This window comes from Dermochelys coriacea, chromosome 18 (genome assembly GCF_009764565.3).
Source record: "Dermochelys coriacea isolate rDerCor1 chromosome 18, rDerCor1.pri.v4, whole genome shotgun sequence".
NCBI lineage: Eukaryota > Metazoa > Chordata > Testudines > Dermochelyidae > Dermochelys > Dermochelys coriacea.
This window is the reverse complement of record NC_050085.1, coordinates 13,776,510-13,790,544: the sequence shown is the minus strand read 5'-3', so window position 1 is coordinate 13,790,544 and position 14,035 is coordinate 13,776,510. Positions and strand designations below refer to the sequence as shown.

At 40.7% G+C, this 14,035-nt stretch overlaps 1 protein-coding gene across 10 annotated transcripts in view; it reads right to left on the bottom strand.

Moving 5' to 3' along the window:
- RERE (arginine-glutamic acid dipeptide repeats) overlaps positions 1–14,035 on the bottom strand; it is a 417,871-nt gene that overhangs the window by 115,702 nt on the left and 288,134 nt on the right. For all 10 annotated transcript variants that reach the window (XM_038376447.2, XM_043500009.1, XM_038376446.2 and 7 more), the window contains one exon: positions 5,709–5,807. In XM_038376447.2, the coding sequence (XP_038232375.1) occupies positions 5,709–5,807 (99 nt within the window). The remainder of the gene's footprint in view (positions 1–5,708; positions 5,808–14,035) is intronic.

Below are 14,035 nucleotides of genomic sequence, written 5' to 3'. Positions count from 1 at the left end.
AACACCTTTTTCCCCATTACATTTAGCAGGCTGAACGTCTGCTATGTAAATGATTGTGTAAAGAGATGTAACAGCAAAACTGAGAATCCTTTACATACATTTTCAACTACATTTTAAAAAGCTTTGTTTGAAAAACTGCTACCACACATGCAGTCTCTTTTTTCGTGTGCTTTCCTTTTGTAACATGCATCTTCTTTCTAATAGCTACATAGAATGGATAAATACAGCATATTTCAAGGTACAGTAAAATCTCATTCTACCATCATTTCTGTGGTATCCAGACTGGAGATAGTCTCCCCATTCACTAGCCTTTCTGGTCACAGCATCCCTGGGTTATATTCAGAAATGATGGATAAGGTGGTGTAAATCAGTTTCCAGAGAGTGAGGTCTCAGACTCACCTAGACCTACCAATACCTGGGCTGCTCCGGTACTAGTCCTTCCTCCTCCCCAGGAACTGGAAGAAAGTGTTGATACAAAGCCTTCCACCCCATTTAACTGACATTCTCATCCTAGCTCTTGGTGTGCAAGTTGGACCATGGTAGACTCCCTGCCCATATCAGTGCAGTGGGCAGAAGTAGGTTTCGGGTGTTTCAGTGTAAGAAGGTCTAAGATAGTGGATGGGAACATCTTGTTGCTCTGCAACCTCATTTCAGCAGCATATATCATGTGGTGTACATGTCGAGAGCACCTGTGATGGATAAAGTCTCAGTTCCCTTTCCCAACTGCTCTGAGACCTTGCCGCAACAACAAGCATCACATGGCACAGGTCTCGCCTGGCATTCGGTGTTAGGGAGAGCATTATCGGCAGTTATGTCAAAATGCAGGACATTCAGAACAGCAACTTTGCTGCTTGACTTCTCCCCAGAAACAAACAACATGTCAAATGGGGATGGCATTGATTTTCATACAACATCCCGAGTTGATGTTCCAATGAGATTTCACTGTATTATGCTGAAGCGATGTTATCCTATTGGATGCTTATTTAGAAAGTGCTTAAGCACAGCTTCACGTGCCAGTTCTTTGACAGTCTGTCAGTAGACACAGATTCACTAGACTACAAGAGACTGACCCCTCCCCACCAAAGTCACCGTGGGAGATTTATGTTGCCAGGTGTGGCATCTACCCTTATAAACAGGAAACAGCTGCTGTTAATGCTTCTGATAGATGTAACAGTATAATAGTTTATTCAGTCACTTTTATAAGGCAGAATGGAAAACTGTGGTTTTGACAGCATGACCATTAATTTACATGTTGGAAAGAGAGAATTAAAAATAGCCATAGTTTTAGAAACAAGAGTAAACAAGAAAACCTTTATCTTCCTATTTACAGAGCCTTCCACTTAATTCAATCACTGGTCAATTTTATCCTCCATTTAATTTGATCCAAACCTCTGTAACCACATCATCCGCAGTAAAAAATAACACAACTTCCACCCTTTATTTTAATCAATTCTAATCGCGGTAGACAGCTCTTACTGGTAATTCAGTCACTGACTACAAAAAGTTGTCATTTAATGAAGCAGGCTGAAACTCTGGACAAGGAACTGCCCACAGAAGAGCTAAAAGTTAGCTACAACACAAAGATGTGTTATTCAGACAGTGTCACTGACACCTTAAGTGTTACCATGTGCTATGGGAAGCTGTGTTACTCACCCTATGATGGTCATGCTGATAACAAGATCAATTGCTTATGCCAACCAGCGTGACAGAAATGGACTTAATCCAATCCCACAATCCTTACTCAAGCAAGACTCCCACCGACTTCAGGGTAAGTTTTGCTTCAGAGAGGAATAAAGACTGCAGGTTTGTACTGAGTAAATTCTAGCCCCTTGGACATTTTGATTGCATTTCTATTCTGGTTTCCTTCATTGCCCAAGTGGGCACAGAGAGAAGTTCACTGCCATGTACTCGTGAAGGATCTGACGAGGGGTGACCTGAAAACAAAAATTCCGTTTTGCAAGGGAGTTTGAGGTTCTGAAGTTTGTTTTCATTCTGAACTTCAACAAAAGTGAGATCTTTTGAAATAGTTCATGAAAAACAAGAGACCACAGAACAGCCAATAGCCCAGTGGGCTGGGCAATGACCTGGGATGTGGGAGACACAGGATCAGGTCCCTGCCCCGAATCAGGCAGAGCAGGGACTCGACCCCAGGTCTTCACATCCCAGCTCAGGCTACTGGTTATTCTAGGCTGGATCTTCCCGCACTCGAGAAACCTTCCTGACAACACTTTCATTGAAACCTATACATTTCCATGAAAAGTTTCTCTTTTGGTTAAGTGACATTTTCCAACAAAAAACATTTAACTGAAAAAGTCCCTGACCAGTTCTAGGTCCGACATACATTGTATGGGAATGAACCCTTCACGGCTCTAGCAAAACCAAAGGTAGCATGGGGTTTCTTTCTTCTCATAGAAAGCGCCCAAGGATCTGGCGCAGACGCTTTAATCTGGAGCTTTCTGCAAGCGGTCCATCAGGGACAAACACTCACTGAAGTTCAGAAGGTGGAGCTTAACTCCCTATAAATAAGAGAACAGTTTGATCTCTGTCTCTGCCAAGGCTGGATCACGGCCAAATGTTTCTGGAAACTTGGATGGAATAGAACAAGAAGCAAATATGATAAAATGAGCTGAGACTGACAGTGATTTATAGATTTAATGATCGTTATTCTGTATTCATACTGTTCGCTGTTTTGGAGTAATGTTTCCCTTTTCAATAAACCTGGCCATTTTTCTTATTTGCAAGGCTCCACTCTCCAATCATTTAAGACTGATTCCTGATCAAAACACTAAGCTGCAGCGACAATGGCACTTGCAACATATTGCAGTTCATGGGGAGAATAGACCTAGTGGAAGAGGGAGGGGAAAGAGAGATCTTTTTCTAAATAGGAAAGCAGCACACAGCTAATCATTCTATGGAACGTGTGCGTGGGGGGAGAACAGGACAGTACAAATGCAGAAAACAGGGGAGCAGAACTTTAGAGGTATCTGCATGGTCACTTAAAAAAAAGTGCCAATGAGTGTTATGACAAGTTCATCCCACACATTAATAGGAATCTGTGTTCTAATCTTTTTACTCCTTGGCTCTACCTCCTTCCATTGTTCATGATCTTCTTTCACCCCATGGCTTCAGGAATTCCCTTTACCACAAAGGTCTTTTGTTTGATTTCAGAATATGCCAGCTTTAATCTCAGATTTATCTAGCCTAGACCTAACCTACCTCTGGCAAAAAGGTTTACATGGGGAGAGAGCAAGCGCACACACAATTCATTGATATAACTCTCTGCAAGACTTTCAGAGCAACTGGAGCTTAAAAAAATGTCTCTCCGGCCATTGTCTGAATAATTCGAAAATGTTACGAGACTATGAAAATTTCACCCATAATAATTAACCAGGTCTATTTTATGACATTGGTGCCAGGTTAATTAGTAACTCAATTAACAAGACTATGTACTACCCACTGCAAAATTTTTTTTTTAAATTTACTCCATTTAACAAATTAACAAGTGTAAATGTTCTCCACAAAAACAGGTTTTTTGGGCTCAAATCCACTTCAGCTATGCTATCTCTCGCTTTGTGTATCAGACTCAGATTTTTCTTTATTTAGATGTTCAGTAATAATCATGGATATTTATCCTAGGATATTTATCTTAATGACACTAATATAACATACTAGAAGATGTGTGCCTTACAAACTGCAACCAAGTCTTCAGTTGTTTGAAGATAAATATGTTTTACAATTATAAAACAACAAAACTAACCGAACATCCTGTTTTAATGAACTATGCTGTTTAATTCTTAGCTAGAAAATGTAGCATTTACCCCTTCCAAATGAAGCCCATCATACCTGTCCAGTTTGTTAAAGGACCATGGTCATATTAGAAATTGCATTTTAAAGCCACACTTTTCTTTAGACATGCCTTTAACATCACCATTGATTAAAGAAAAAATGTAACAAATCTGATCTATTTTACCTTGTTTACATTGTGTTCTCTCAGCCTCTCTCTCAACTTGGATGATGAAAAAAGCTCAGTTTCACTTTTGTTATAGTAAAGAGTATCTTGTACTAGCATTATGCTGCAAAGTTTGGCAAACAGCAAGGGGTTGCAATGCTGTAGTGTTTGCATTCCAAACACTGCAGGGGAATGCTGAATTTAAACAACTGTTTATTACATAACAGCTAAACTCTCAATTCTATATACGGAGTTAGCCAATTTAAAAACCTGAAATTTTATTTCTAATTTATTTGCATTTACAACCAACACAAAAAGGCATCTATCCCAAGCTATAGGGTCCTTGAAAAAACAATCAAATATAAAAACAAAACCCAGCAGCAATCTCATAATGGCAGTAACTTAATTGCACAGCAATTAAAATATGAAGAGAAGCACCCCGGATTCCTTAATGATCTATCAAACAGCATCCCACTCTTGAAAAATTCTGTGAAAAGACAGGCCTTGCATCATCCCCGATGCCAACAAATGTAGGCTATTTTTGATCAAGTAAGGGTGTGAGATCAAGGGCCATTACCTTAATAGCAGCTCCCTCTATTTTTTTTTCCCAAGGGACTTTATCAAGGGCTCTCTTGATCTCAACTGAGCCACTGTGGCTCAGGAAGATAGGCAGTCTCTCCAGTAGGCAGTCAGGTCCAATTATAGGTCAGTATCAACACCTTAAACTCCACCCAAAACCCACAGGCGGCTAGTTCAGATCATAAGCCTCAACCTCAAATTGTGGGAGATAAAGATGGGTCCATGACAGGAGCACAATATCCAATTGCCCCCACCTGCAATTCCCTCCCATTCCAAACACAAGATCTAGTGTATGACCTGCCAGTAACCAAATGGGATAGTCCCACAGTCAACATAGTGGCCACAGACACAGAAAATATGGCAGCTAAAATGATGTTAAAGTCACTGACCCAAACCCCACAGCTCAGAGGAAGCCCAGTCAGTTCAGGCAGGACTTCTGCACTGCAGCGGGGCTATCCTACCCTCATGTTACTCTGGGAATTGGATACAAGATGGACACACTGTATTCAATCCAATTTGGGGACTGGGAGATCTCCTGGAGCTTTAGGACAGATGTAAAAGGCACAGATACACCAGCTTCCAGACAATCCCTTTCTGGTTCATGGGAAGCTGAATATCTAGACAGCAACAACTGTGACAACACCGTATTTTGGCAATTCACATGAAGAAGGTGGCCCCAATCCTTAAATAAATCCTACTTAGTGGGAATGTTCTTGACCACAGAGCATGCAAGAGTCAACATGAACTGAAGACTGGGATTCTCACTCACTGACACTCCAGCCTCCTGAGAGAGGCAGGCAAAACCACTGAAAATGAAACCAAGCATCTTGGGCCCTGTTTGTGCCTCCTCTTACGGAGCTGCTAAGCAAGGAGCCCAACCCGCCTGTGAAAGATACTGTTAGCAGCAGGACCAAGAGCCTGAGGGCTCTAGTGTTGCTTATCTCCTCCATGGAATCCTCTCAAGGTGACAGTAATTGTACCCTTTCAAGACACATACTACTGGGAAATTATTTTTCCTTAGAATAATGAGTCTCTAGCCACTGATACTCATTTGGAAAATAGAAGAAAACTTTATCCATGCAACAGGTTACTATCCCACCCCCTCAAACAAAAACTCTGAGCAGAAGAAAGCGGTAAGTAACTAGAACTGCATGGCAGAAGAGAATAAATCACTCCTTACCACTTCATCTTCAGTCCAACACTTCTCAATCAGTTTGGGCACAGGCTTCTTCACCAAGCGCTGCAGGGCTTTTCCAGCATCGTAGTTACTTTCATGTAGCTGAATAATAAAAACGGAAAATTATATCAACAAACAGAAGTAAAGGTGGACCAACAGTAAGGGGTGGGGATAAGAATGAGGCTTGCTGCATTTACTGTATCTACAGCAGAAATAAAGAAGAGAAATTTGCAGAACCTGGATGGTAATCTCAGTTTTATTTAGTAGGACAGAGAACATTAAAATAGGCAGACTTGCTTTCTACTTTCTGAAGTCTCTTGTAAATTTTCCCTTTAGCATTTTTTAATACTTCTAATATGAGACATTCCAAGGAAAATAAAAAGACACCAAAACAACCATTCTTCAAAGGAGTTGTATCTTATGCCGTAATATCTTATTCATATTCTCTAATCAAATGGAACAGCCCATATTCTGGAAGTAACAAGTGCTTTGAGGACAGAGAGTCAAGTTTACTTCTTCAGAAAATTGTGCTCATTTTTATTGCATAGATGAAAACAAGAAGTTGCTGGAGAACAAGGTAAAGTATGGAGAAGCAAAATAACACCTCCTAGAGACAGCTGAAGGAATACATATAAGGAACTTGGGATCATTAAGCTGACAGAGCTCTCAACAGTGCATGACCTTTCTGTGTTCTGGGGCTACGTTCCACTATCAATATATACTGCTAGGGGCTGGCTAAGGCAGATGGTTGGTAGAAACAAAAGTTATAACAAGTTGAAAAAATGCCCACTTTCAGCAGAGAGTTTAAGGGATAAAGCTCTGATACTCAGCCCTCATCAGGGAATGTATTTGGAAGTTGACAAATATATAATATGCTATATGCAAATAAAGTTGGATTTTGGAACATGGAGCCTCTTTAACGTCTTTGGGAAAAAAAGTACCAAAAGGAAAACAGAGGTAGTGCTAGGGACAACAGGAAACCAATTATCTCCACTCCTATAGGAGAGGGGGAAATGATGTGTGGAGACTATAGGTATATCTACATGGAAAACACTATAGCAGCAGCTGCGCCGTTGTAGCACGTCAGTGAGGACACACTACAGTGGGGAGGGGATTTGCCACCGCTGTAGTTAATCCACCTCCCTGAGAAATGGTAGCTAGGAGCTTGTCTAAACTTGAAACACTACAGCGGCACAGCAATGCTGTAGCACTTCAGTCTGGACGCTACCTATATCAACAGGAGGGGTTCTCTCATCTGCATAAGTAACCAACCACCGCAATAGGTGGCAGCTAGGTTGACAGAAGAACGCTTTCATGGACCCAGTGCTGTTTACACCAGGGGTTAGGCTGGCATAGCTACGTCTCTCATGAGTGTGGATTTTTCACACCCACCCCCGAGAGATGTAGCTATGCTGTTGCAAGTTTTCAGTAAAAAAGAAAAGGAGTACTTGTGGCACCTTAGAGACTAACAAATTTATTTGAGCATAAGCTTTCGTGAGCTACAGCTCACTTCATCGGATGTAGCTCACGAAAGCTTATGCTCAAATAAATTTGTTAGTCTCTAAGGTGCCACAAGTACTCCTTTTCTTTTTTGCGAATACAGACTCACACGGCTGCTACTCTGAAACAAGTTTTCAGTGTAGACCAGCCCGTACAGACGCAAGCATTAGTTTTCCTGCATAAGTAGTTGGATTAGCAGTAATGGACACACCAAAACTAGCAGCACCTGCCCCCCCCCCCAAAAAAGAGGTTATTTAATCACACAGCTACTAGCAGGAACTAACTACAGAAGCTTTCGGGTTTATCTTTATAGCAGGAGGGGACTTCAGCTCTCTGAATTCTCATCACCCAGCATACTCCCCCTGCAAAGGCCTCTCCATTTCCACCCCATATTCTCAGCCCCACTGCCCTTTCCCCAAGCATCCCTGGTATCACTCCACCCATGTCCAATCACCTTTTTGAGAGGACATCTCCTCAGTTACTTCAGTCCCAAGGCTGCCAACAAGATGCCACCTGGTGTTAAGTGTGACAATGCCTTTCTGGAGGAGGACACTAGGTTCTGGACTGAGACCAAAGCACAATTATATAGCTTACCAAACAGCCTTGAAGTGGTAGCTCCTTTGTCAGCATCAGCCTGGGTTATAACTGAACTGTGATCTTTCAGGGCAAAACCTCAGTTTTCTTAGGTCAGACTGTGCCATTGATTTTGAGGCAAAGAGGAGTGCAGCGTCAAAAAAAAACCCGAAATACACACACCCAGAACCCCAACAATGGCATGGTACAGCTCCTAAGGTTACCTCAGCTATTAGTCTCTCTCCCACTCAATCCACAGATACAAACATATAAAGAATTTCTTCAGGCATTTTAAAAGTGATCCCTAATGAGGAATAAAGTGTCAAATAATTAGGGGGTGAGAGGTTGAAAAAGAAATAAAAACCCAACCTACTGGAAAGGCAAAAATATGAGATTTTCAGTGGGACTGTAATATTTGTAACCCATAGGATTATTTTGCTAGCTATTACATCCTACTAATCCAGTCAGCCATATCAAATAAAATGTTTCTCTTTCTGAATTAATCCATTTTATTCTTATATTTTATCAGTATTAATTCCTATGAATTTAGGATGTGTTGAGGCATATGATATGCGTTTCCTAATAATTATTCATAGAATAAGTTTCACTGAAATGCAAGAAGCCTACCAGCCTGTATCTGGTAAGATCTGCTAAATAGCTAAAAATATAATTAGTTAAGAGTAATTCAGCATAAAAGCTGGTAACCTTTGGCACTGATAGGAATGGTCCCTGAACTTTTGGGAACCAATGGAAGGAACTATACAAACACTGAACAGGTTTATCCGGCATCTGCAACCAGTTGGTAACCGCAGGGTATACCACAAACCTGGTAGTCGCCCAGAGAGCCTAGGTTGACAGTTTTTGGAGTAAGATAATCATTATTAATATATAGAGAGTTAAAGTGTCAGAATCCACTAACCTATAGGATAAGAAAAGGAGTACTTGTGGCACCTTAGAGACTAACAAATTTATTAGAGCATAAGCTTTCCTGAGCTACAGCTCACTTCATCGGATGCATTTGGTGGAAAAAAAACCAAATGCATCCGATGAAGTGAGCTGTAGCTCACGAAAGCTTATGCTCTAATAAATTTGTTAGTCTCTAAGCTGCCACAAGTACTCCTTTTCTTTTTGCGAATACAGACTAACACGGCTGATTCTATGAAACCTATAGGATAAGGATACCCATACATTTCTTAGGGTACGGAAATAAGATTTGGGTATAGTAGATTTGGCCTGAATTACATAGTATCAGGATCCTATAAAATGCCTTGTAAGGATATCATACGGAGCTTTTTGTCTTTAGCTCTTTCTTTTCTTTGTCCTCCTATATGCTATAGACTATCTTCTATCATGCTATTGGCTCAGCTTATGCAGTATAGTATAACTACTCAACATTCCTAACTATTGGGAAAGCCAACACCATCGTGTTATCGGGCATGCCATGAGTAAGGCTGGTCCTTCACCTCCTATTACCCGGTCCTCAAGGAAGGGTGATAATATGTTAAGTTAAGGTATTTATAATAGGAATGTTACCACCAGGAATCTTCTGGTCGGATGCAATCAGTGGCAAGCCATAACAACTAACCCATAAAATCCAGGTCAACATATGAGCTAATGTCCACTGAAAGCCAGATCTGGATAGCTCCCACAATCGTTAAGTTCTTTAAGAAAGCTCTTGAGCACTGAAGTTACAGAAGGAATAAACTCCAGGTTCAAATGGCATGTCCTGTTACTAAGATGGCATTTACAGCTAAATAGTCCACCCTTACACGTATCCTTACTGACCTGGGACATTGTCACATCTAGATATTAACTGAATAGAAAAACCTGACATAAAAGAGCCAGCACCGCTCCAGAACTTTGGTAAGTTTTCAATGGACAAAGCAGAATGTTTAAAACCTGTGGCAAAAGTCAGCAACAGCTGGGAAACTGAAATCAAAGGTTGAAACTTGATACATGGCTCAAGCAGCTGTGAAAAGAAAGCACATCTGTGGGATTTGGGACAAAACATCAGTCTTCACTTTGATTTCCAGGCTTTTGTCAAATTGGCCCAGCCTTAAAACTTTTAAATAGTTTTTGGGTGCTTGTGCATATTGCTCTTTTAAAAAACAAGTTTTCTTTTTAAACTGCACCACAGAAGGATGTCGGATGGTACAGAATAGACAGTAACTGTTTCACATGAGCCATTGTGGTCTATTGGGTAAATTTATGTGATTTCTATGTCACCTTCACGAAAAGGTAAATTTTAGATAACACACCCGAGTGAGAAACCTTCCCAGGTGTTGTATTACCATCTCCGTTTTTAGTTCATAGAACCCACAGAATGAACAGTGACAGTCCAGAAAGATCAATCCAATAGTGGCACAAGCACACCGAAAACCAGTCTGTTTTAGTAAAGGAGAAAAAATTGCTGCATATGAACTGTAGCCAGTTTTTTTAAAAAAATCACAATATCGTGACTAGTTTACTTTGTCTGCTAGTCCATTGTTATCTTCGTTTTTTATACATGAGCTGTTGAGTTACACAGGTGAGCTACATTTTTCAAAATGGAATATCTAAAATTAAGCATCTACAGCCATATCTCAACACCTAAATAAGCAGCCTGAAGTCTGGAAATGCTGAGCACTGGCAGCTAGCACTGACGTCAGTGAGTACTCAGCATCTCTGAAAATCTAGCCATTCAGGACCAGATTGTGAATCCTAACTCACAAAGCGATGGTGAACTTTTACTCACAGGGTCACACTAACATCAATAGGAATACTCAGGTGAGTTAATGCTAATCAGTGTGCAAAATTGATCCACTATCTGGGCTTTATTTACATACCTAAACATGGATTTAGATAACAAATTTTAAAATATTGAATTTTGGAACATGAAGACTGACCAGGAGCCTGCTTTATGTCTTTTAAAAAAAATGTACCAGAAGGAAAAGAGAGGTATTCCCAAGGACAACAGTAAACCAATTATCTCCAAAACAAAGGCATATTACTAATAATATCATTTTTCTTTCTCATGCTGCAACAGCTAATTGAGACTTAACACTTGTTTGAGGGTGACTAGGAAATTATTTTACAAAACCTCCTGAACTGCTCTGAATGCTCCCAGCAGTCAGGATAAGATGACATTCCTACAGCATGGCCTGCTGTTGGCGTAAAACAGCTTAACTCCTTTGAAATCATCAGCTAAGGATCTGTCCCCACAAGTTTCAAAACTGAAGAGTAAAAGTTAAACTTCTCTTGGAAAAATGAACTCTGCTTAGTTATTTGCTCCTCTTTGCCTAGCTAGTGGGACATTTGAGATATAACTATTACTATTCTGTTAAGAGAGTTTTAAGTTGCCTGTAAAAATAAAAGGTCACTGCTGGCCAAGACTTCTGGTATGTCACCTAGAATGAATTTTTAGAACTATATTAGGAAATGTCTCCCTAATTAGTTGTATGATGGAAGTGTTAACCACCAGCATAAGTTATAGTATGGAGAAGAGTGCTCTGATTAAAAAAAGCCTTTGGGTAACATCACAGCAATAAAAAAGGAAATTCTAAGCCGAATTTTCTCATGGTTTATTTTCAGCCTGCTCTATGGCACCTACAGTAAGGTTAAAGAAAAATGCTCTTCACCACAATTCCAACAAGGACAATGGCACACACATTCACAGAATTACTGCAGAAAACAATGCCTCAAACTCCAACATCATCTCCCTTCAACAGATGCCTCATCTCTGCAAGCTACGAACATGAACACATCAGACACATCAATATCACCTTCTCACTCTTGTAAGTCAGGGAGATGCATTACCTGCGATTGCTTAATAGAAAACACCGCTTTTAAATGCACTTCCACAGGTAGAAATTCCAATGTACAACAGAGCATTGGCTTGTAATCTGCCTCTGTTGCCTACATCAACGACAGCTCTCACAACTCTGCTTCCATGCAAGTGAAACAACGATCTGAGTCCATCTTTCCTAAGCCAGAAGTCACGCAATATGACGATAACGCCAGACCTGCTGCGCCTAAATCCTACCACTCAAACAGCACCGCTGACTTTTAACTGCTTTTATCACTTTTGTTTCCTAAGCCTTCCGGAGCATGCAATACCCACTTAGAAGCTTGAAAACAACATTTTTGTCTTTTCTATTTGGCACACATTGATTTTCTTCCTTGCCTGCACTGCAGCACTGGGAATAGGCACGACTGCAAGTAGCAAGGGCTAGGTATTTGTTGCTACAGTACAGTCTGTACATGGTTTCTGTACATGTTACAAAACTAAGCATGCCTTTTCTCTTTAAACATTTTGTAGTGATAGAAATGGCAAGGGTTCTCTCCCACCCCCTGCTGTGTTCTGCCCAAACCACCTCGTGACTCATGGACAGAATCTATATCTTGCCTGAAGGAACCCAGCAAATTTTCCTTCTCTCTTTATGAAACAATTAGAGACAGAAGAATAATCAGAGAAGACCAGAAGCAATGGGCTGTAGTAACAGGCAGCCACCCCAGTTTAAAAGCACAGAACAGTTAACAGACCAACATGCCAGTCCTGAATACTCCAGAATAGAGGATCAGAATTAACTTTGCACCAAGCTGCCATACCAATGACAATCTCAAGGCCCACAACATGGAAGTTGAGGAAGACAGGGGTGCAATAAGAATTTTGCTAACGAGATGGCCCATGTTCCAGCCTGGCCGCCCCATGTTTTAGTGGTGTTGCAACCTAGTGTACCAGGCTGAAAAGCACTCAAATTTGACCTGGATGCCCCTCCATCACACACAGCCCAGCAAGGAAGGGTTCAGCCATTACACCAGTCGGGGCCAAGGCTGGGGTTTGGGCCCCTGAGCCCACCCCCTCCTTGTGCCCCTAGGGGGAGGGAGAAGAGTCAAGTCAATCAGATACGAACATGACCACGGATACCATTTTACACCTTCCTGAGAAAATCAGCCGTCTAATAGAGAAAATGCCTTGATTAGAGCTGGGAGCAAGACTATAAACCAGAAAGAAAAATATATTTTTATATAATTATCAGAGTTAAATCCACTTTCCTCAGTCTGACTGATGAATCATTCTCTGCTTATTACTTTCAGTAATTTAATATATATAAGCACTTTATTGGCAAGCTACTTGAACATATAAATAATAGCTAATGATGACTGCCTACAGTTTAATTAACTTCTGGTTGCACTTTTCAAGGTATTGCTAGAAACACTAAATTACTTTCCCCACTCCCCTCCCTGCCCAAGCTGTCATGTAAAGAATCATTGTTTTGAGCACAAATCCTGCTGCCTAAATAATTCTGAGACCTCAGCAATCTTATGCATACACATAGTATGCAACGAAGGGAACAGACATGAATGTACTTGTACTTTATAATGCAGAAGTTATCTTTTCTACAGAAAAGCACAGGACTTAAATTTAAAGAAAAAAATTCCAAATGTGCACACGTCCAAGCATCTCATTTATATTACAACAGTCATTAAACATCTCTGGATCTCAGGCAAGACTTATTAGCATAAACTCTGCACATTACCACAAGGTTTCAAGTTTCTATTCCAGCTTCTCATCTGAGCTGCCATTTTCTGTCTGCGTGATGTTGCAAATAAATTTTCCTTTTGGCATGGCTCAGCTGTCAGGCACCTCTGTTCTGTAATGAATCCATGAATTACATCTCCCCGTCTGACATCTCTGGTCTCTCACATCAAAATATTGTTCTTCAATTGTAATTTATAACTTAATTTAAATGTCCCTTTTACTGTGACCTTTTTAGATCAGAATGGCATTACATCTGGCAGCTCCTACTTCAGCAAGGCATCCTTTTGCAATTATAGTCATTATGATCCCTGTCGAAAAACCTATATGAGTTAGGCTGTATTCATACTACAATGTTAAATAATTGGAGTCCATTAAGACCATCGTTAGATTTCCCGGGGGGGGGGGGGGGGGGGGGGTTTGCTAGTATAATGTGGTACGGTATTGCAAAACTAACTTGAAATCTACCCAGAAGAGTCAAATAAAAGTAGCAGTGATTTTTCAAACACCACAAACTAGGTCCATCACTGTAGGGAGGCAGTGTTTCTAGTGGTAAAAGAATAGTACAGGAATCCAGGAACTCCAGAGTTCACCCGTCTGCTCTACCACTCACTCATTCGGTGCCTTGGACAAGTGCCCTCACTCTTCTGTGCCTCAGTTTTCGTACGTGTAAAGTGAAGATTGGCTTACCTATTTTTGGCACTAAGTAAATACCACCCCTGCTACTTCACAGTGGTGT